The sequence below is a fragment of the Tiliqua scincoides genome, chromosome 4, assembly GCF_035046505.1.
Source record: "Tiliqua scincoides isolate rTilSci1 chromosome 4, rTilSci1.hap2, whole genome shotgun sequence".
Lineage (NCBI taxonomy): Eukaryota > Metazoa > Chordata > Lepidosauria > Squamata > Scincidae > Tiliqua > Tiliqua scincoides.
The window spans coordinates 125,021,727-125,046,402 of NC_089824.1; the positions used below are offsets into that span (position 1 = coordinate 125,021,727).

General features: G+C 41.9%; 1 protein-coding gene across 2 annotated transcripts in view; it reads right to left on the reverse strand.

The window, feature by feature from the left end:
- DENND1B (DENN domain containing 1B) overlaps positions 1–24,676 on the reverse strand; it is a 251,161-nt gene that overhangs the window by 78,857 nt on the left and 147,628 nt on the right. For both annotated transcript variants that reach the window (XM_066623653.1, XM_066623652.1), the window contains 3 exons: positions 20,277–20,377; positions 13,833–13,878; positions 8,538–8,639 (listed from right to left, as the gene is read on the reverse strand). In XM_066623653.1, coding sequence (XP_066479750.1) covers positions 8,538–8,639; positions 13,833–13,878; positions 20,277–20,377 — 249 coding nt within the window. The remainder of the gene's footprint in view (positions 1–8,537; positions 8,640–13,832; positions 13,879–20,276; positions 20,378–24,676) is intronic.

Consider the following 24,676-nt stretch of genomic DNA (forward strand, 5'->3'; position numbering starts at 1 on the left):
TATAGGCTGATGGGTTCTGAGCTGTCTGTGACAGATCAGGAGAGAGATCTTGGGGTGGTGGTGGACAGGTCGATGAAAGTGTCGACCCAATGTGCGGCGGCAGTGAAGAAGGCCAATTCTATGCTTGGGATCATTAGGAAGGGTATTGAGAACAAAACGGCTAATATTATAATGCTGTTGTACAAATCTATGGTAAGGCCACACCTGGAGTATTGTGTCCAGTTCTGGTCTCCGCATCTCAAAAAAGACATAGTGGAAATGGAAAAGGTGCAAAAGAGAGCGACTAAGATGATTACGGGGCTGGGGCACCTTCCTTATGAGGAAAGGCTACGGCGTTTGGGCCTCTTCAGCCTAGAAAAGAGATGCCTGAGGGGGGACATGATTGAGACATACAAAATTACGCAGGGGATGGACAGAGTGGATAGGGAGATGCTCTTTACACTCTCACATAATACCAGAACCAGGGGACATCCACTAAAATTGAGTGTTGGGCGGGTTAGGACAGACAAAAGGAAATATTTCTTTACTCAGCGTGTGGTCGGTCTGTGGAACTCCTTGCCACAGGATGTGGTTCTGGCGTCTACCCTGGACGCCTTTAAAAGGGGATTGGACAAGTTTCTGGAGGAAAAATCCATTATGGGGTACAAGCCATGATGTGCATGCGCAACCTCCTGATTTTAGAAATGGGTTAAGTCAGAATGCCAGATGTAGGGGAGGGCACCAGGATGAGGTCTCTTGTTATCTGGTGTGCTCCCTGGGGCATTTGGTGGGCCACTGTGAGATACAGGAAGCTGGACTAGATGGGCCTATGGCCTGATCCAGTGGGGCTGTTCTTATGTTCTTATGTTATGAGGCTATTGAAAAATACGATACTGTAGCTGCTAATTATCCTGCAAAGAGCTCAGCTCCTGCTGTTTGCAAGATAGCTGCTAACTGCCTTGCAAGCAGCTGAGCTCCTGTTATTTGTCAGTATGTGTAAATATAGAAATAAAATTTGAGGGTCTTTTTCTGATTACGCAGGCCTACAAAATTGAGGGTCAGAAAAGTTTTTCCCAAACTTTATGGTGATTTGATATGAATTTGGGGTGCTGATTCCAAAAATGGCATCCATTTTGCCCCAACACGTCTAGTTTGGGAGATATAGTAGAGCCTCATTAATGAAGGGTTCAAACAGCTTCCTCATGAGGAAGCCATGGTGTAGGCTTCCTCATGCAGAAGCTGCTTGAACCACTCACTAAAGATGCTATGCCGTGTCTCCAAATTCAGACGTGATAGGGCAAAACGGATGCCATTTTTGGAATGGGCACCCCAAATATACCCAGGAATTGGTGTAAAGTTTAAAGAAGCAAAATCTGTGTTGGCTTGCGTTATTATAAACAAACATAATTTCTTTCTAGATCTCGTTTAAAATTTTGTAAACCTAGGTGGGTCCTGATTAAGTGTTGTTTTTAAAAGTGGGCTCTGGTGCTAAAATGTTTGGAAACCACTGATTTAAGGCATTACAGTCAGGGATGGGAAAACCCAGCATGGCTTGACTTGAGTTGAGTCACCGATTCATTGCCCCCAGGAATTAATTAGAAAAAGAGTCATAATGGGGGCACTTTCAGAGTCTCTGAGTCACTCTTTAATGACTTGAGTTGAGTCACACACACACACCCCCTTTTAAAAAGTCTGCCATGGAAAAAACAGGGCTGCTGCCGGGGAGTATGTATGTTGGAGCTCTCTTTGAACACTCCTCTGTTGTCCCAGCCCATCTGTAAAGAGGGCAGGAGGGGTGGGAGGGAGTGAGACAGCTGGGACAGAAGCGCCAAGAGGGAGGAGGGTCATGAGTAGCAACTGGGAGGCTTACCAGGACGAACCGATCCTTTGCAACCCTACTCAGAAGTAATCCCACTGGAGCCAGTCATTCAGTGAGGCTTTCCCCTTCCCACCAGCCATGGTGGAAAGTGTGATTGCTATGAACTCCCTTCCCCCATCCCTGAATCCTCCCTTTCCCTGGGCTTCTGCAGCAGATCATAAGGAAGAACCCCCCCTTGGCTCCTCCTCCTGCTCTTCCTCAGCCAATGAAAATATCAGAATGCCCATTCTTTGTCTCATGATCATCTGTTCTTTCCTTCCTATAAAAGACAGGAAAAGAGAACCCAGTCCTGCTTCCCCACTCCAGCTCACATTAACCCTTTCCTGCCTCCTGGCTGGAATTCCCTGTTGCTTGTCAGTCAGAATTATGGCCCCACAAAGTTTTCCACGATGCGAAAACCGTAAGCAAGCACCCCCAGATATAGGCAAACTTGAGCCAGCACACGTAGGAACGAGTGCCAAGTCAGGGGGGCACTGACTCGAGTCTTTTTCAGTCTTCCATGCGCGCAACTCACGAGTCACAGAGAAACCCAAAAACATAAATTTTTGTGACTCAGGTTCAAGTCACCTGACTTGAGTTCCCAACACTGATCAATGTTCAAAACGAACAGCATGAATTGATGCCAGAAACAAATTGGGAACCAGTGCCAATCAAGCAAAACCAGAACATGCTCCCAAATTTGCCTGCCAATAGCAACCTGAAAGCTATACAAAGGCAACTGTGTCCACTGCCACAACCTGAATCTTTAGGAACAATGTTAGTACTGCAAACCTGATCTTTTTGGTGTGCTGTCCCATCATGAACAGCTTAAACACCAATCACCGGATGGTTTTCCTGTCGAGCAACGGTACTTTTGCCTCACCTGGATTTAGTCAGCTTGTTAGCTCTCATCCTGTTCACTACAGCCTTTAGACAATTCATGTTTCCACTACCTTCTTGAAATAAGATGCAATATAAGCCACATATTGGTGTCTGAATACTGACAAGTCCGTTCACAACTTCTGCCAGCAATTTCATGTGGCTGTTGAATACCATTGGGAAACAAGATTGAACCCTGTGGAACAACACAGGTCAACAGCCAAGGAGTTGAACTGTAAACCCCCAGCACGACCTTCAAGGCAGGACCAAAACCAGATCCAAACGGTACCTTCCAGCCTTAATCCAGCCAAAATGTAAAAGAGGTTACTTGGATCAACAGTGTGGAAAGCTGTTGAGAGGTCTGACAGAACCAAAAGATGGGGAATTGGCCCTGTCAATTCCCTGGTGTGACTCATCTACTAAAGAAGTGGTAAATCCCTAAGCTGGAAACCAGTCCGAAATGGATATAAATAATCCATATGGATTATCACATCTCATCAATGGTTGGGATGCCAACCACCCACAGTGCCCAAAAAGGGGAGATACAGACCAATAAGTATCCAAAGTAGAGGAGTTCTGAAGAAGAGTTGTTCAACAAAAGTGGCACAATGGCTTCTTTCAATTTTGATAGAACCCACAAAGTCCACTGAAATGGGCAAGCCCCCCTCCCCCAGGAATATTTAATAAATCAAGATGGGCGATGATTAAGAAAGCAAAGGGTCAGCATCAAACATTCAAGAATCTCATCCACTTCCTCAGGCTGAAAGGCTGAAAAGCATTCACCAGAAAAGAACAAGCAAGAAACTTTAAGTACAGTCACAGAACTATCAATTAAACTTCTGTCAAAGCTTTTAGTTGATTTTTAAAATGGTTATTTTATTATCTTTGGAAGCTGTATCATTATTGTGACTTGCTTTATTGACATTTCATGTACTGTATATTGTTACTATTCTATATCATGAAATCCATCAAGGGCAGCAATTTTTTAAAACTGGAAATACAGTTTATAAATATCATTATTAAATAAACATATGTATGAAGATCTCACTGTGGGTCAAATGTTGAGATTAACAAAGTTCCCACAGTAATAATATGGTTTCAGTATTAGGCCAGTATGTTTTGCACCAGTAGTCCCCTTCGCGTGACTCAAAGGAATTTCCCTACTGATTTTCACCACAGTTTAGGATTCTAATGCAATCCTACGCATGTCTACTCAGAAGTTCCATGAGTTCAGTGATACTTAGTCCCAGGTAACACGTGCTGCATGCTATGAGGGACCAGCACGTGCTGGTCATGCTATGCATGACCAGATGGCCCAGGAGAGGTAATTAAACAGCTTTTTTACTTACCTCCCTGTAAGCTTCACAACCTCCAATGGGTCTCCTCAGACCAACACCAGAAGTTTTGCTGGTGTTAAGTACAAGTAGACTCAGGGGACAGTTCAGGGTGGGGAAAGGGTGATAGGACTTCAGCATGCATCACTGCTGCTGGGATCCTTCCCCCCAGCCCATTTCCCATCCCTGCAACCATCTTACTTGCTCCAGTGGGAGAATTGCAGCCTGCTGCTGGCACTCTGGTAGGTACTTTAGTGGACCACAAATGACAGCAAAGCCACAGTGATGGCATATCACGCAGTGCACTGACAGATTGCGAGATCCTGCAATGTATGGTGCCCATAAGAATGAGCCATGACATATAAGAAAAACAAAACTGAATTATTATGATTACTCTAGCAAAAATAAATCCCTGTTTCTAATAAGGCCGCTGCTTATTTAGTGCTTCTGTATCTCTAAAGTGTGAGGCAAATCCATAGTGAAATGATGAACTGCAAAAACCAAATATTCTTGGCAGAAGATAGGAACAGGGTTTTTTCCTCCCCAAAGAGAAACAAAGGATTCCTGAAAAGCCCTACATTGATTTATTTTTCCAATTTTGAATACCTTAGGAGTAGCGGAACTGCTACTGGCATGGTAGTATTACTAACAGTCAATAAATCTAAAATATTATGTGAGAATATTGGAATGAAGCCATTAAGAAGATTACAGCACACAACGCAGCAGAGGGTCCACATGAAAAAAGGACAGGTAATTCAGGACAACTGTGACCGCTGACCTTTGAGCAGTCAAGACCACTGGTCAATCTGACAGACTAATAGAGTTCACATGCATAGAAAGTCATCTAGCCTGTAAGTATAATTTAAATGCTTTGGTGAATGATTTAAAAAGACCCGTTAAGTCTCAGGTAATTTATTAAACAGTTGATTAGACACAATGCCAAACAGTAATGTTTTTCAGATTTCAACTGATAACTTTGCTTTAAAATGAAAATCCACTCACAATAAGAGAGACATGACAATAAGAAACAGTACTGAGAACACAGGTTGTTAAGCTGTTGTACATTTAACAATAAATATAAACTTTATATAATGATATAGACTTTAGGATTACTGGGTGTGCAAATCATTTCATATCAGACACTATTCAAGTTCTCATTTTTATTAGAGATCCTTTTTTAAGTAATCTGAATTCATTTTTAGACTGTGGCAGCAAATATAAATGATGGTTTATGTGTTCTTCATGTTTGATTTTAAACAGCCTTCAATGTTACTCTCATACTGCTTTTAACCCAAATGTTAACTATAAGACACTATTTGTATATAAAAAATTTTTTTACATCTATCATATATTAAATAATCACATATATATTTACACTGATATCAACTTTTCAGTCTTGACTAACTTACGGTTAAAATACAAGCTTCAATAGACCATCAACACTGATGCAAGCACACAAATAACCTACACTTACTATTTAATGATACAATGTCACCCTTTGTCAGTTTATAAACTAAAAACTGTACAGCTGCCCACTCCCAGTCTATGTTGGTATGTGTTTTTAATTAACAAATTAACTCCACAAGAAAAGCTTTCATGCTAGAATCAAAATGAAAGGGATCAGGACAGTCAAAAATCAAGTAACAAAACAAACCTTGTTTCAGCAGTAGCGGGAGGAGGGGAAATTCAAATTATAAAATATAAACGAGGTATTTTCTAGTTTTGTTACATATTTTGTGGGGAATATTGCAATTTTGTAAAAAGACCCATTGTCCACACAGTGAATACATGAAACTCTAATTAATATTACTGAGACTTGTGAGCACTTGCAGCTGCTAATCCAAAAAGACTGAGGTGAGTTTTCATTCATTATTTGCCCCAATGTAGGGGGTGTTTGCATGCATATAAGTCCAATATACAAACCCAAGTGAATGTGTAAGTTTGCTCAAGTAGGAATTTTGCTGGAGCATCCAGCAGCCTTTGGATTAGGGCATGATTTTTTAACATTTTGATTTGCCAAAAGAATGTGAAAATGAAAGAAACAAAAATATAATGCATTATCCAATACCAAATAATAATAGATACCCTTCCAGTTCACTTATTTGATGGACACTTGTCTACTCCCTTATGAGAAAAAAAAAATATTTTTGATGGAGTCTTGTCTAATCTTTTATGAGGAAAAAAATCTATCATTCTTTGCTCTGTCTTCTTGTACTATTATATTTAATATTAATCTCTCAAAGTTTGACAAAAACCAAACTCTTTTAAGCCATTGTGTAATAGTGGGCACCTGATGTTTTCTGCTTAGCACCACTAAAGTGTGAACCACCAATAAATATAAATATATTGTTCTGACTATCCTCAGTTTCTGGCATATCTACTAGCTATTTAGGCATGAATTAATCTGGTCTATTTGATGAGATTAAAGAGTCACAGACATTTTTCACTGAATGTACTTCAGGAAATCTATGTAGGCATAATTTCAGTTACAAAAATTGAATAGAGAAATACATGAATTGAGCTGAGTTAGAAAAGCTATTAGACATAGTTGTGGGCCTCTTCACACTTCATATGTGTGAAATAGCTCTTAGAAAGGCTGCTTCCACACACAGAAAGTGTTATGCACGTTTTTCCAACTCAGCAAAACCCACCAAACAGAATGCACCTCAGGAAATTGTTCAACGCACACGGAGAGGTTCTGACTACCCCTCTCATTCTATATATATTTACCCAATCCTGTTGGCAAGTTATACCCAATCAGTGCACATAAAGAGCATTGGATTGTGGCCTCAGGGCACAATATGTAAAACCCCTGCAAAGGGAAATCCACATTGTGGACAAAAGTATTTTCCTATTCATAGAAAAGAACAGAGAAATCCCTGTGGGCTCTGCACTCTGCACGTGCTTTGAAACTACTGCACTGTAGCTCTAGGGTCCAATTAGATAATTTAATTGTTGGTGAGATACATGGCATATGCCTAAAACCCAGCAAAATGACCATTTTTTCTTAATACAAGGCCAAAGTATACATTCCAACCAATGAATTATTATTTTGAAATATATAATAGATTAAAATTTGTTCTGACTTTTGGATATGATAGATAATATACATTACAACAATCAACTCAATAAACTATCACAAAACCTCCACAATCAGCTGTAAAACTATCAGTTTTTGCTTCCCCTCCCCACAACAAAGAAATAAATGTAATAAATCTATCTAATTGCTTCTGGCTTTGTTTAATTCCTCTTAAATCTATATAATAATACAATATGTATTTTAAAACACACAGCTAAATATTTTGTATATGCACATTAAATTACCATGAACACAAAAATAGACTTGCTGTTGTCATCTTGCACTGAAGTAGGGTCTGTATATGTGTATTAAAAACCATAAAAATAAGATTTTTTAAGAATACAGCAATATTATTTTCCCCTCATTCTAGAACATTTATTAATACCTATATGCAACAACAGCTTCTATTGTATTCAGCCTAGAACTCAAAGCACACAAGGTTTGGCAAGGAGCTTTTTTTTTCTTTTCAGAACCATGTTGCAGAATAGCAAGGTAAAGTGAACTGCTATTTTTGTACATCTATTTAACATGAAATGTGGAATACATTCCATTATAAACAGGAGAAAAAAAAATATCTGTAAGATCAAAGTCCAGGAGGAACTGGCACTTAATTTATCTTCCTTTACAGACAAAAGACAGTTTTCGTCACTTTCAAAAGGATCCAATGTCTTTTATGACAAACTGGGTTTGCAGTTTAATTTACAAATAGAATTATAAGTAAGCAGTCTTTGCTCTGCCAAAGCAAATGACAAACAGAGTAGGGTTTTCAATTCATGCAGTCCTCAGCAGGATAGAAGAGATTAAAATAAAATTGAAATAATTTAGAGAAAACAAATAAATGTTTCAGAAAGTTGAGAGAGATCAAAGTGTGAATTTTCTGACCCCAACTGTACAAGCATTTCTTATTATATTGACCAGTGTCATCAGATCATTAATTAAAAGGAGATGTGCTGGCAGGTGGCAGGGAACCAGAAGCCGATAATTGGCCCCCTTCTTCTTTTTGCCTTCAAAAACTCTTTTTTTTTTTTTGCAAGATATGCCACTAGGCAGACAGAAATGCCTACTTTGTAATATAATGATTAAGATGAGATGAAGAGACTCTTGCCTAGATGAAGAGACTATGCCTAATGAATGCAGCTAGCTTTATAATTACGATCCCTTTTTTAAAAAAAAGAAAAAGAGTATGATGCTCTATTCAGCACGCCCTCAACTGTCAAAAACAGTTGTTGTTTTTTTTAAAAAAAAACCTCTATCCTTAAATATGAGGTAAAAAGCTGGCGGTGTGGTGTTTTTGTATATGGGGGAGGGGTGTTATTTCTTTTATTTCAGCTAGCATAAGAAGATAAAATGTTAGTAATTCAGGCAACTAAGAAGATGAAAACCACTCTATGAAACCTCTCAGACTTACCACTTCGCTTGGTAGGTTACTCAGGTCATTAAATGGAGTTTCCAAAGCGTTTGTGTCAACATTTAGCATCACCACATCCTCCAGTGATTTACTTTTCACTCTCTGTACAAGGAGACAAAATGAGTTACAAGAATTTTAATGCATCATTTGTCTATTTTAATGTGATAAAATGCTATGCTTAGACAAAGTAGAGCCAATATTTTCAAAAGCAGCACCTTGTGCTGCACCCTAAGGACCAGAATGTGCAGGGAAAGCAACATCTTGTCTAGTAAGACTGCTCCCAGAACTTCAAAATTCTTAAACATAAACATATATCTCAGTCAGCACTACTATCAATAGCTATTATGACTAATGTCCATGTTGAATATAGGCTGATGGAAGACAACTAGAGGGAAAGGTTACCACCTTTATGATCTGCTGGCATGTTCCTTGAACATATCTCGTTGATCACTGTGAAAAATAGGGTATTGGCCTAGATATTTGATCTGAACTAGAGGATTCATCTTATATATCTTTTTAGCATTGGTGCAATACACTGAGAAAACACAGCAACGGGGCTTATAAGCCTTTTTAACATTAAATGCAGCAACAGAGCATGGCTTCCATTTGCTTGAACATGGGATAATTTCAGAGACACAAAGAATGTCCACATAACTGACAACCCAATCCTACCTATATTCCCCCCACTGATGCAGCCATACCACCATCTTGGAGACCTCCTCCAGTTAAGGCAGCGATTTTCAACCTTTTTAATTTCACAGCACACTCAGGGCACTAAAATTGTCAAGGCACACCATCAGTTTGTTGATAACTGACAAGGCACACTGCACTGCAGGTTGGAGGCTCTCATTCTTCAATGGCCCTACTAATAAGTGACCCACCCACAAACTCCTGCAGCAAACATGCACAATGATTGAAAACTGCTGAGTTAAGGGAACATTTGTTCCCTTGCCTGGGGGTAAACCTGCCCCAGTGAGACCTGTGCTAGCTATATAGCTGGCACAGATCCAAGTACATCCAGGACCAGATCAAGGCCAAGATGAGGAATAGTGCCTCCGATACTGCATCAACATCAATCTTTGCTCCTCTCTGCTCTCATCTCTGCCCTGTTCAGCCCATCCCCTGTCTCCCTTTCATTCCCCATGCTGACTTATCAGTACTGAGGTTTATGGACAGGCCACTGCTTGCTACTATGGCCACTTGCCGTGGTAGACCAGCCAAGCTGCACAAAATGGCATGTTGCCTTTTGCGACAGTCATGAAGGACCATGATCCATCAGAATGCTACTTCCATTAGTGCAAGGTGCCACTGGGAAGTCTTCCTAACCTTCCACAGTACTGGCAAGGATTAATCTTTACAGTAGAGTTGTGCAGGTATTCTAGAATGTTCACACTTCCTGCCTAGTCTGTCTCATTTTAGCTGGTGCCTCTTGGGAAGTATAATTTATTTCATATATTTAAAATTCATCTCTCCAGAAACATTTGAGTTGCCTTCAAATAACTAACACATAACCATTAAAAATCAAACAACATCATAATAAAATAAAATAGTTATTCTCCAGTGGTTCTAGGGTGGCTTAGTCTCAGGCATCTGGGCAACTCCTGGCAGGCAGGGGTTGATTATCTATGTCTTGCTAGGTGGAGGATTTGACCTTGCCTCAGTATTTGACCCAGATTGACCTTGCCTCAGGCAGAATAAAAGGGTCAAGTATTTGGTGTCTTAAAACTACTTAATTTTTTCTTCATTTTAACCATGGATTGCACTGCAGAGTAAAGCTTTCCTCAGTGAGCTCTGACTCACCATGCTACAGCATGATGAGCCAAAGACAAGCCAAGACACTGGAGGCCCAGAAGAGTGGGCCTGTCAGGCATGCGCCTGAGGCATGGGACCATTTACTTCTTACCTCACTTTGCAGGAAAGTTCTGAGTGGCAGCACTGCCACGCAGGGCTTCAGTAGAAACCAATGGTTTCCACAAACAAATCAAAAACATCCCACTCCAGTTCCCCTCACTCAGGCAGTGGATTTAGACTGTGGAAGCCACCAGCGGAGCCATGGCCCCAGAAGACTTGGAAGAAAAAGCAGGCTCCTGTTTGACTATTCTCCTCTCCAGTAACAAGAAAGGTGACTGAAGTTACAATCTTATGCACACTTTCCTGGGAGTTAGCTCCGTTGAACACAAAGGAAAGTACTTCTGAGTAGATAGGCATTGGACTATGTTACAAGACTACCACAGCCTAAAGTGCAGCAATAGCAGGAGTCACCCACAAGAAGCAAGGAAAGACCACTAGCTGCACTGAGGCAACCTGCCCTATCAGGCCATAACAGATGCCAGATAGCATGTCAGTGGTGAGTCCTATTTTTGAGGTTCTTGGGTGGGGTGGATTGGGACATCACACAGCCCCTTCCCCAACCACATCCTTACTATGGAGACATAAGCCAACTCAGCAAATTAAGAACATGGCTGAGAGACCACTAGATGAGCACAGAGTAGCTATCCAGGACATCCAATCCCCACCCAGTTCAAATGTGTTACAGACCTTGCACCCACCCTGGAGGACTGTAGAAGACCATAGGGTAGACTGCGTTATAAACATTTTCTTTTTCCTAACACATGTGCAGACTAACCTAACTTCATATTGGTTTCTGGCTGGCATCTTTCACAGCCAAGCAGGACTTCACTCTGCAAGGGGGGGGGGTGGTATGTCATGCTGAACTCTCAGAAGTCATGACAATTAAGGGTCATTAGTGGATAGAAGGCTGTAGCACTTCAGGACATCTGTGCATCTCCTTACTTCTAAGGCAGTGGTTCTCAAACTCTCTGGGAGAGTTTGAGAGCCACTAAGTTCTTGCATGGGCAGGAGGGAGGAGGCAGCAGGGGTGGGAGAAGGCAGTGGCGCGATCCCCAGGATTGTGCCACTCACGGGGGCTGCAGAGGCTTGGGTACACGTACATAAAGCAGAAGTTGCTAAAGCGGAAGTGGAGCACGATCGCTCCACATCTACTTTCACTGCTGTGGGGAGCCCTGCTGCAGGTCGTGCTGGGCTCCCCACACGCTCGGGAGGCTACGTGTACCCAAGCCCCTGCAGCCCCCCTGAGCGGCGCGATACTGGGCATTGCGCCACTGCCTCCTCCCTACCTCCAGGCTGCCCCCGCCCCTTAAGGGGGCAGGGGCCAGGGCCCGCAGGCTGGGGCGTCGTGACTCCCCAGTTTGAAAAGCCCTGTTCTACGGTCTTGCAAATTTGGGTGTCTCCTCTTGATAGATCTTTGCTGCAAGTACAAGTCCTGCTGCATAATAAATAGAGGTTTGAAAGTGGTATTTCATTTGAAAATGGTATTATTCAAACATTTTCAAAATGTTTGACAATGGTATTACAGGCATCTGCCTCTTAACAACTGACCACATATATGACGGTGGTCAACTCACAATAAAGATGCTCTTAATGAGGCAATCGCATCTCCCATAGCCTGTAGCAGGGTGTCTGTTCACACACCAGAGTGGCTCTTAATGCAAAGAAGAGGCAATCTTCTTTGATTGGGCAGGAGGTCTGATCTAGAGGGTAGAGCCTCCGTTAGCCCGAAGATAACATCAGAAGGTTGCCAGTTCAAGGAAACCGGCAGCTGATAATGGCAAGACCTTGAAGCAGCTGACAAGCCGAGCTGAGTGATTCCACCTGCTCTTGGTGTGAGCAAGAAGCGTCTTGGTTGCCTCCACGTGAGAGATGAAGGAGTTGCTTGTCAGCTTGCGTGGGAGAACTGGAGGCCAGAAGTGAGACCAAACCAGGAAGATCCATTCTAAAATGTTGTTGGTTCTTGAAAGAGAGAACCTCTATGATTGTAAAAATCCCCTCAAGGGATTTTGAAATGCCTGCCTGTGTAAACCGCCTTGAATAAAGTCAGAGGAGTAATCCGATGACCAGAAAGGCAGTATATAAATACCTAGTTGTTGTTGTTGTTATTAATCTATCTCCAGTAGCCTGTACAGCCAGCTAGTTTCTGGCAGGGAGTGTCTGTTTAAACAACAAGAGCACTAGACTCGGTTGAATGTTCTCTTAACAACCTAACTGCGTAACAACAGGGATTGGAGAACGTATCCCCATTGTTAAGTGGCGCACACCTGTATTTACTTTCCTTAGAAGGAAGCCCACTATGTTCAGTAAGACATTGGCTGTAATCCTATCTTAACTCACCGGAAACAAACATTCCAGCTTCCCAGGGGATAGGCTACCTGGGCAATCTTTTTCAGATTTCTATGACAAGAAGTCTCTCCCATCAACAACCAGGGATTAGGTGCAGCATATATCCTGCCACGCCTTTTGCCCCTCAGGAACTTTTCTGATTGGAATGTCATCAAGCCTTTGTGTGCTGTTGGAAGGCACACTCGAGCCCAATAAAGTCCAGAATACTGTGCTGCACACCCAAAGAGAAACTCCAAACTTCTGTTTACTCAGAAATGCCTTGTTTCCTTTATGCAAAGTCCTATAACTGTCCCTGCTCTGGAAGTAGAAATTTGTCACTTCTAAACTCTCTGGAAGTATCCACGCTACATGTTTTTGAAGCTTCTTTCTCCATAGAAGCCTCTGCCATTTTGGGTCATCTCTTTCCCTATTAGAGGTGTCCATGCTGAGTGTTTTTCTTCATTCTCTTCTTTTGGAGAATATTCCAAAAGGTCACAAGAGTACTAGAACTCCAGTGCAGCAGCCAAATGAAGTATAACACCTCGGCTAAGGTACGTTTCCCGAACCCACACAATCCCACATTCATCCCAGGGGAAAAAAAGCATGCTTGACAAAAGAACATGCTCCAGGCTACTGCCATACTCTTACTGATTCTCTCCTGCTCATTATCAGTTGCTAAGATGTTGTTAAATGACCATCATCTAATAGAGCTCAGTAGAATAAACAACCCTTCCCCTATGTTGCAGTGATTCCTGTCCTTGCCGTGCAGGGGGAAAAGATTAAAAAGAAGGATGAACTGAGTCCTTGGGTTCAAGGATTAGCCTGAGACTCTTTTTTATGGCAGATACTAGAGAAGAATGAAACACTCCTAATCCTGCCAAGAACACAGATCCACCACATGAAGTTTCAAGCTAAGGATCCTGGGACTGCCTATGTCCCCAACACAACAGTTCTACTGCTCCCCTTCCCATCATTCCAATGACAAAATGACACCCCTCCCCTCCATTAAAGCCATTATTTTTCACTCTGGAGCTTAAATAATTTGCAGGAAGAGGAAATGGTAATAAGTATTTTTTTCAGGAGCATTTTTGACCAAATACAAAGATTAACCTGACTCACCTCGATTAAACTGAAGTGAACTCCAATCAGGTATGGCATTGGTGCACTGAAATAAATAGAAAATGAGACATTATGTTCTTAGAATATGACAGGCATTCCATTTTCTTTGCCATAATTGTCTGTAGTGCCATTACAACATGGTACTGATGCTGTTTTTAGATGCTATTATTATTATTATTGCTGCTGCTGCATTTTTTATTGTTCATGTTTTATAAAATATGCTGACTTTCTTTTACCTTTTTACCTATGTATTTTTTGTATTTTCATTAACACTATAAGCTGCCCTGAGCTCCCTGTTATCAGGGTGAAAGACCAGATATAAATCTCTTAAATAATTAATAAAATACATGCACACACCCTTTGCGGCCTTCATTGGAGCTCATAAATGTTCCTAACTGAGCTGGTATAGCACAGAGGTATGAAATCCTTAGTTTATATTTTAGATTTCACATCCACCTAAGAAGCCTTATTCTGGACAGTCGGTTGATCTGACGTTTTCGCAATATGAAAAAAAATGGACTACCAACTGAAAAAAGAGAAGCAGGTGGTAGCATGTTAATATTTTGGAATAAGGAAGTGTAAACTAGATATGGGAAAATTATATCAAGTATAAATTATCAAATTATAAAGTATAAAATTATGGGAGCTCACCTGAATTTAATGGCATTTGCATGTGGATCAACCTGAAGCCTCAAACAGCACAATCCTATGCAGAATTGGGCAGTCATACAGAATTCTGCTGTCACACAATGGCCGTTGACACAGTGTGGAGAGCTACACTGGTGGCCCTTTTTGGGAGTGCTGCTGCAAGAAGCGGTTGTACTCTGCATCCACCAACAGACCCTGTTGCGCCCATCGAAGTACGTAAAGGTAGCAGCGAGGGTGGGAGGATGGGGAGGCTGCGGGAGTGGGTGGATCTGGCAGCAAAGATGTGTGCTAGATCCTCTCTCCTTTTTTTGGCAACTTCCCCATCCTTTTCTTCTCCTCTCGCCAGCTACAGGTCCAAGGAGGTGCAGGTCCAAGGAGACCCATTGCAGAATGGAAAGGCTTACGGAAAGGTAAGGGTAAATAATTCCCCTTTCTTCTCCAAAGCCTCCTGATCCCCGCCCCCGGATACAGCACACTTTTTTTGGTGCAGCTACACAGGGCGCAGGGGAAGAACACTGGGTGCTATAACCCCTGCTAACTGGGTAAGAGGCACTTTTTAAGTGAGTGCTCTTCTTTTATTTAGCAGGGGGAGAGTAACTAGCCCTCCTCACCCCAGCACTGTCTTTTCTAGTGGCTGTCTACTGGTGTTCTTTTGCATACTTTTAGATTGTGAGCCCTTTTGGGACAGGGCGCAAATTGTTTGTTTGATTTTCTATGTAAACTGCTTTCTGAACTTTCCATTGAAAAGCGGTATATAAATACTGTTGTTGTTAATAATAATAATAATAATAATAATAATAATAATAATAATAATAATAATAATAATAATAATATTTCCTAGTTCTGTTCTGGAGCTTTGTCCAGAAGTCAGAACAGCTGGCTCTTGCCAGCTCAATGCTACTCGTATCATGTCTGCATGAAAGCATTAGAACAGAAAGACTGCATGTGTGAAAACACCAATGTGGATACCCATAACTCAGTCTATTTCTAAAGAAAAGCCTATTTGCTAGTCTATACATGTAGGCAAATCTCTTGATTTATCTAAACTGGATGAATATCACATGAATGTATGAATAGCTCTACTGAAAGACATTGTTCATTGGCTGAAGCTGTCTTTAACAGTTGCATGCTTTTCATGCTTTCTTCTCTATTGCATTAATTTCCCTCAACAAGCTGATTTTCCTTTATCATTCTGGGTGCAGGTGGAGTTGCTCACTACTCCGTCACGTTTTCATTGTACCAGGGAGCAGGCACAACAACTAATGGCCAAAAATTCTAAATAAGCATGTTCAGAGTCACTTCCAATATAATATTTGCATTGATAGGATCCAGCCTCAGTCTATGAATGAAATGCAGGGATTATCCTTCTAAGATATTGCGTTCATATGCACGCAGTCAGAAATATCTAGTAAGTGGTTCCCAAACTCTGGATCACATGACCCAATGTTTGGTGGTTTGCAAAACTGACAGGGCAGATTAGGCTATGTGCATTAAACAAGCTGCTACTTGGGGGGGGGGAGTACTGCTGCCCAATCACCATTATAGCCATACGCCTTGGCATTTATAAATCAGGCAGCAGTCTCTAGGGTCTCAAAAAGTTTGGGAAACACTGGTCTTATAGGTGAGGAGATCTATTCCATCCCTGCTAACTGGATAAGAGGCACTTTTTCAAGTGGGTGCCCCTCTTTTATTTATCAGGGGGAGAGTAACTGGCCCACCTCACCCCAGCAGAGTATCTTTTCTGGCGGCTATCTGCTGGTGTTCTTTTGCATCTTTTTAGATTGTGAGCCCTTTTGGGACAGGGAGTCATTAGTTATTTGATTTTTCTCTATAAACCGCTTTGTGAACTTTTTGTTGAAAAGTGGTATATAAATACAGTTAGCAACAACAACAACATAATAACAATAACAATAATTCCATCTGGGAGACTTTAATTGGAATTTCACATCTATCATGGACTAAGGGCTAGTAATCTATCAATTACTAGCCCTTAGGAAAACCAAACAAGAATGAATGCACAGAGATAGGGAGCTACCAACTAGCCCAACCTGAATCATTGCTCATTCGTTGGAACCTGTGCACAGTGCCTATATATGTACAAAATGTATATGTAAAAGCTCTGGATATTGAGGATGGAATGTGCAGACAGAGCCTACGAGCATACAGCTCGTACATGCAGAGAAGCACTGCGGATGTATTTGCATTCATGAAAGTACAATTTTATGACAGAACTGTCCATAGGGTAGTAATTCCTTCTTCCTTCTTCTTCCCCATTTTACTGAGAGCCAGAATACTGGAAAGAATGTAGTAGAATGCACTAAAAAAGCCTGCGCTCATAGGGACCGTGAAAAAACAAAATGGTAACATATAGAGAGATTGTTTCTCTTCCTTCCTTTGCAGAGAAATTATTTCTGTACACTTTGCAGAAAGATGTACAGAAATAAAAAACTTTGCTTTGTTACGTTCTATACCCCAAAAACGGGGGGGGGGGGGAACAGCTGTAAAAGGCACTCAGATATGCTTATGATTGAAACTGATAAATGCAGACTGAAAGCAAAGCTGTGTGAACCAATGCATGTCATTTTAAGCTAGGCCATTATGAGGCTTTGATTTTAGAAGCAGGACATCATATCTGCTTGATATCAGGGATGGCCCAATTGGATCTGCCACCTAATGTCACTGTTGCTGCTGGTGCCAGCACCGCCCCCCCCCCCCCAAAAAAAAAGAAAACCAGAAAGAAGAATCAAGCAATTTACCTCACTCCTGCCTGTGCTATCCTCAACAAAAGAGAAAATGCGGTCATGCTGGGACCTTCCAGTGTATCCTGCACTAATTGTGACCACAGTAAAAAAGTGAGATGAATGGATAGGGAAGTAGATTGTCACTACCTGTGCAGTTTTTCTGGGCATTGGCCGCCGTGATCCGCTTTTCCCTTAGTGCCTTTCTGGATTTTTTTAAAGGGATCATGAGAGGAAGGAGCAAGGTAAAGGGGTAAGGAAACAGATGATCCCACTTGTATTTAGCAAACAGGAAACAGATTGATACTGCTCCATTCACAGCAGGTTGAAGAGAGAAAGTGACAAACTTGTGATGAATATGTCTCCCCACTATCCACTGTTTCCACAAGCTACATCATTCACCTGATGGGTGGGCTGCCCCTGCTTGATATGATACGTATCTCCTGTATATTTAGCGTAGTAGGCAATGTACTGACACTTCGTTTTACTTCCATTTGGAGTTTTTAGCAAAACAAAATATAACACAACCTCTCGGCATAGGGCAGAAGCATTCTGGCCACAGTATGTCAGGTTCAGCAAATGGCACCCAGCCTGTGTTTGGCTCTTGATAATGCTAATGATTTGTTCACCAGCCCTCTGCAAGATGTAAAAACAGCTGATGCCAGCATGACTACCCAAAAATGATCCATAGGAAAACCACAATATGCTTAAGGCTCTTTGTTCTTCCATTGGTTATCTAACACTGGTTCTTTGGCATCCCTGGAGAGACTCTCTCCCTTGTTTCCAGGCAAGAACATGAGATTCAGTTCTGCATTCATGAATTTTCAACAGCCACCACAGAGAAATAGGATGGTTGAAGTCATTAGAAACTAATGTTGGTAGCTTTCCACACATATCAGTTATATTTTCTTTCTTTTTTAAAGTTCACATCTCTTGCAGCTTGCCCTGCATTTTCCCAAACAGGTGCCCATTTTGATGATATTGATTATCTGTCATAGCATAGTCTTTTGTGCTCAGATGCATGTGGCCAGCAAAATACAAGGGTCACAGAGGGAATTCAACAGGGGAATGGCTTGCAACATAGGGAGTGTGTGCTGGGACCAATTTATGTCCCTCATTCATGACATGCATCGTAGGCACAGATGACCTAACACCAGGTTCACCTGAGACACAATGAGACAGTAGTATGGAGCCGAATAGGGTTGTTGGTTAAAGCAGACACAGCCAAGCTGAACTGAATTGCAACAATGTTTTTCCACAACGTAGACAAGTCTGGCAGTAAACCTTTCCTATATGCCACCCAGTACACACACCACTCCAGTCAATATGACAGAGAGGCACAGTATCCAAAAATTCACCTAGGGGTTCTTACGTATGTATTAGTTCTCACAACAGCATCCAATATATTGACGAGGCAAGTGCTGACAGTGGAATTTTACTTCTAGAGGCATATTCCTACTTGAGAATTTTACCAAATGAGATGGAATTGGGAATGCTTTGTATGTGTAGAAGCTGCAATATTTTCCATGATAGTTAGGTTAGTTGTCTTTTAAAATATTTAATTGCTGAACTGGAGATATGTTTACTCAGCCAGTGAACTTTGAACATTCAGTACAGTATTGAATTTATGCCTCAGTTTGTAAAAAAACAAAAACAAAAAACAGAATCCCAGATGTCAGGTGTCAGCTATGTGTCACATTTGAAGTACGACTGGCAGGAATGTGCTAGGACAGGGGTGCTCAATAGGTGGATCGCGATCTACCGGTAGATCGCAAAGCAAAATGAGTAGATCGCAGAGTGCCAACCACCCCCTTCAGGTGCCTCTGGGAGGAAACGCCGGGAGTAAGGCCCATTGTACTCAATGGGGCTTACTCCCAGGTAAGTGTGGCTAGGATTGCAGCCTCACAGCCTAATCCTAGGCATGTCTACTCAGGAGTAAGTCCTGCTATACTCAGTGGGGCTCAAGGTACACCAACATACATTGTACACATAAATGTTATATGCTATGATGGCGCGAAAATTGTAAAAAAAACTCTGGTAGATCTCTGGGCCTTGCTGGGTTTCAAAGCAGCTCTCGAGCCAAAAAAGTGTGAGCACCCCTGTGCTAGGACTTTCTCTGTTGCTGCTCCTAGGCTGTAGAACACATTGCCATGGGAGATCTGACTGACTCCTACCTTGGTGTTCTTCCATCATTGGCTGAAGACCTTTTTCATTTGACAAAAAGAATAGACTCTAAAACAATATAAAATACTATAAAACATTTACACAAAACTCTGTTAAATTCCTGATCAGTCACTATTCCATTATAAACAGGTAAGAGAACGAGCTGGAATCCAATGTTCTGATGAACGTCAAGTTGTATGTACACAACAGGGAATGTCCAAATGTATTTGAAGCATTTTCACATACATATTCATGCATTACAGAAACAGAAGCCCTTGGCACATGTGCAACTTTGGACTCTGCAAAATATACCCACAACCTCTAGTTCAAGCTCCAGTAAAATAGATGGGTTCTATCTCAAGATCTCCTTCCTGTACAAGGACTTTGCAAAGACTCCTTCTGCAGGAGGAAAAGTGGAAGAAAATCTTAGGATATAACCCAAAGTGTACCATTTGAAGTTGCGGATTGCCATTCTAAATACATTTTTAAGGGAGCTGCAGTCTGAAGCTATGCATGTCTACTCAGAAGTCAGTTCCATTATAGTCAATAGGACTTACTCCCAAGTAAGAGTGGATAGGACTGCAGCCTGAAAGTCTGAATTGGTATGGCATACACCTGAGTAAACTTGCACAACTGCACCATCAGTCTCATGATGCACTTATAAGTATGTTTAATTGTGAACATGTGCATAGACAACCAGGGAACTTTTTAAATGTCTTATAGCCATGCTAAATGTGCAATCTTTTCCATTTGGACCTATATCACTAGAACTGGGTTTACCCAACAATTGTTGTTTACCCTATGATTGTGAATGATCCTAGGAAGCTCCTGAAATAAAATAATTGGGTTTCTCAGCAATCAAAGAGAAAAGCATAATATGTATTTTCAATCTTACCAGCAGTAGTCCAGCAGGTGTGGAGGAAGCACTGGGATGTATATGTGTTGCCAGTACATTGGATATAGCAACGCAGCTGACCCATGAATACATGCAGTTAACTAAAAGGAAAAGAAAACCAGTAACTCTGTATGCATTTTCCAGTAATTGATATGTATTTACAACATTTGGATAAATATGTAAATTAAATGATATAAAATTAATGCTAATCACTATAAAGGTGACACAATAATCAGGCACATTTCCATACACACACACACAAATACAGTAATTACATTTAGTATCATTAGCTAATTCAGTAAACTGATTCAGATTTGACAGCACCGCCATTCACACCATACTTTCCACTTACAGAATCATATCAACAGCACTGTGTCTTGACTGTGGCAAAGCAACTGCTAAAACTGTCCCTCCTTAACACTTTGAACAAGCACATATGAGGAGCAAACTGTATTTTGATATTTCTATATGAAATATATATATGGTTGCGATTCACCTTCTGTTTCCTAACTACCATCAGACAGGTTTTTAAACATATTTGAGTATTAAGGGAGGGGTCAGTGCAGAATCAACTGGATTTTAAAAAGTGGCATTTAAATACTGCTTACAACAACATCATTATCATCAACACCACAAAACCTGCACAAAAAGGGGATCTGAGGTGCACCCAAGTAGCAGCTTTTTATCGTACTGGAACATAGTTTGTTATCCTGGAATAAAATAAGTTGGTTCACAGCCTAAAATGCAAATCAAGATATTTGCAATAGATCCATTTTATGAGTGCAGCAGCAAAGCTTGCTGGCAAGCTCATGCTGCCCTTTTTTCCTGTGATTACAGGAACATGTGGGGGACAACTTCCAAACAAGGTTTTAAAAGGGCTGTGTATTTTGCTCTGCCCTTACTGCTTATCCTGAGCCAGACAGCAGCCCAGGAGAAAAATACTGGTGCAGGATAATTGGCAATGCTGACAGCAGCAACAAGTGCTGGGGTGTAGGCATGGCATGGCAGGTAAACAGGCGGAAAGGTGAGAGAACCATAATAAGCCATAGCAACTTCAAGAAAAAAAGGTTCTATGAAAAGGTCTGTCTTAGTTGGCAACCTTAGTTGGCAACCTTCAGTCTCGAAAGACTATGGTATCACACTTTGAATGGTGGTTCTGGAACAGCGTCTAGTGTGGCTGAAAAGGCTGATTTGGGAATGACAATCCCTTCCACACTGAGAGCAAGTGTAGTTTGTCCCTGGTCTGTTTCCCTGGCTACAGGCCTTCCTTCTTTGCCTCAGTCTGTTGGCCAAGTGTCTCTTCAAACTGGGAGAGGCCATGCTGCACAGCCTGCCTCCAAGCGGGATGCTCAGAAGCCAAAGTTTCCCATCTGTTGAGGTCCAATCCTAAGGCCTTCAGATCCCTCTTGCAGATAACCTTGTATCGCAGCTGTAGTCTAACTGTAGGGCACTTTCCCTGCACGAGTTAACCATAGAGGAGATCCTTTGGGATCTAGCCATCGTCCATTCTCACAACATGATGAAGTCAACGCAGGCGTCTGTTTCAGCAGTGTATATATGCTAGGGATTCCAGCTCGTTCCAGGACTGTGTTGTTTGGAACTTTGTCCTGCCAGGTAATACCGAAGATGCGTCAGAGGCAGCGCATGTGGAAAGCATTCAGCTTCCTTTCCTGTCGTGTGCAAAGAGTTCAGGACTCACTGCAGTACAGAAGTGTACTAAGGCGCAAGCTCTGTAGACCTGGATCTTGGTATGTTCTGTCAGCTTCTTGTTGGACAGAACAAAGCTGGCATCACTTACAACATTACTTTCTGAATAAATGCTAAAACATCTTGTTTGAGGAAAGCTGAGATCTTGCTGTTCTATAACGAGGTGTTAATCTCTACTAACAATCATCTCAGGAGCCCAGTCTCCTTTAAAATTCACAAAAGGGTACAACGAAGGGTACAACGAAAGGGTACAAACTCTGGGAGAGTTTGAGAGCCACTAAGTTCTTGCATGGGTGGGAGGGGGAAGGCAGCAGGGGTGGGGGAAGGCAGCGGCGCGATCCCGAGGATTGCGCCGCTCAAGGGGGCTGCAGGGGCTTGGGTACATGTAACCAAGCCCCTGCAGCCTCCCAGGGGTGCAGGGAGCCTGGCGCGACCTGCAGCAGGGTTCCCTGCAGCAGTGACAGTAGATGCGGAGCGATCACACCCCGCCTCTGCTAAAGTGGAAGTGGAGTGTGATTGCTTCGCATCTACTTTCACTGCTGCGGGATGCTCTGTTGCAGGTTGCGCCGGGCTCCCCACACCCCCGGGAGGCTGCAGGGGCTTGGGTACGTGTTGCCTCCTCTCTGCCTCCAGGCTACAACAAAAACCTGCATCCATTCGAGGTTGTCCAGGCAACTACTGCTATGCCTAATGACAGGGTTTGCGAAACAGATTCCCATTGTTAAACAGCGAATACCTATATAGTAGTAGCAGGCTAAGGGGCAGGGGCCAGGGCCTGCAGGCTGGGGCATCGCGACGCCCCAGTTTGAAAAGCCCTGGTCTAACCATTTGGTTGAACTATATGAGAGATAAACACAAATTTTCTTCTTTGGATAAGTCCTTTCAATAATGGAGACAGCCTGATAAACAATCAGAAGGATTTCATGTAAACAAAAGATCTTGTTTCCCAATAAATGTAGCATGGACACAACAGACTGAACACATTCCTCTCCTTTTTAAACTCTTATGTATCTATTATTCTTGTTTTGGTGCTTAAAAAATGGAAAACTACTATATAGGTATTCGCTGTTTAACAATGGGAATCTGTTTCGCAAACCCTGTCATTAGGCATAGCAGTAATTGCCTGGACAACCTCGAATGGATGCAGGTTTTTGACCCAGAATGCCTTGCAGAAGCCATTTAGTGGCCCAGAACGCCTGCTATCTATTTTGCCATGCTAACTGCCAAAAGCTCAACAGAAAGTGTGTGAAGCACTGGTTAGTCAGCTCAAGGAAGGAAACATAACAAGAAGAACATAAGAATATAAGAAGTGCTATAAGAAGAAGAAAGAAACTAGTATGGTGAGTTTGGCAGAATCACTGTTGTATACATAGTTGGTCATTTGTTGGCATGTCACTGAGGTGCATACTTTGACTTAGAATATATTTTTGACAGAAGAGAATTCAGAACTTTTTTCAGGAAGCTGCAATCAAACATACAACTTATATTTTCAATTTAACAGGGATTGAGTATTCTGCATGAAGGGGACCTCTTCAAGCAGATGCAGAAAAGAATTTATTCTGACATTAACAAAAAGTGTGGGAGCCACTGCATCACAACTTCTTCCCATCAGTGGAGTAAAATCAGAAGCCCTGGAACACATGGAAAAAAATCCATGTCATATCCCTTCCTGAAACTGGGGCAATGCTGGTGTGTGAAGATTCCTTCTTTGTGAGATAAGACTTCTGATACTATCCCAGACACAGGGACTGAGCCATGCTGAAGCAGCTCTTGCACCAATCAGTTAAAATGAGAATAAAACCCAAGTTAGATTTCTAGACATAAACGCATATTGTCTGAGGATGACCAAGATGGGGTGAGTGCATGGTAGTACAGCAGTAGAGTGATCTGGGCCCCCAAGGATAGGGGAAAAATATGCCTGGGGAAAAACAAGCTTGGCTCTCCTATGATTCCTAGTAAGACTATCCCCAAGGAAGGAATGGTGTACCAACCACCTGGACTATACTGCTTGGGAGCGGCCAGGGGAGCTAAAATAGCCTCCACAGCTGTTCATACCTCATGCTTTAAGAAGTTTTTTGCTCAGAGAAAAGCACAGCAATCCTAGAGTATCTCAGGTTGCCATGCCTGTGTTTCAGAATTATTAGACCACTTGGGCTACAAATTTCTGTAATAAATAAGAAGCGGGGGAAAGATAATACTTTAAAAATACCCATAACCAGCAGAAAAGTAAGGGACCACCGTTCTGTGCAGTGCTGTTTGCTCTTTGCTCAGATTAATCTAACAGGATTAAATATGGAAAGGAAGAGGGCCTGAAAGGTCCTGAGGGATATCATTAGGGCAAATTGCCAAAGAATGAAACATGAGCCAGTCAGGAGAGGCTGGAAGATGCAGTAATACCAAGGGACTTGAATGTTCGACAGTTGGAGCTTCGGTAATGTGTGAACTGCAGGTTACAGTATCAAGAGACCCTGTTCACTGACACATAGAATGTCACTATTGACCACCGAACTGACCAAGCTTGACAGCTATACTACAAGCAGCCAGAGATGTCATAATTCCACAGTCAAACTGCCTATTTCCGATTTAACTTGCTTTCTACCTCCATGCCAAACAGCTGTAATTTTATAAGGTTGCACTTTTCCCCATTTGTTACTTAAGGTAACTGCCACTTTAATTACTGTTTTCTTACAAGG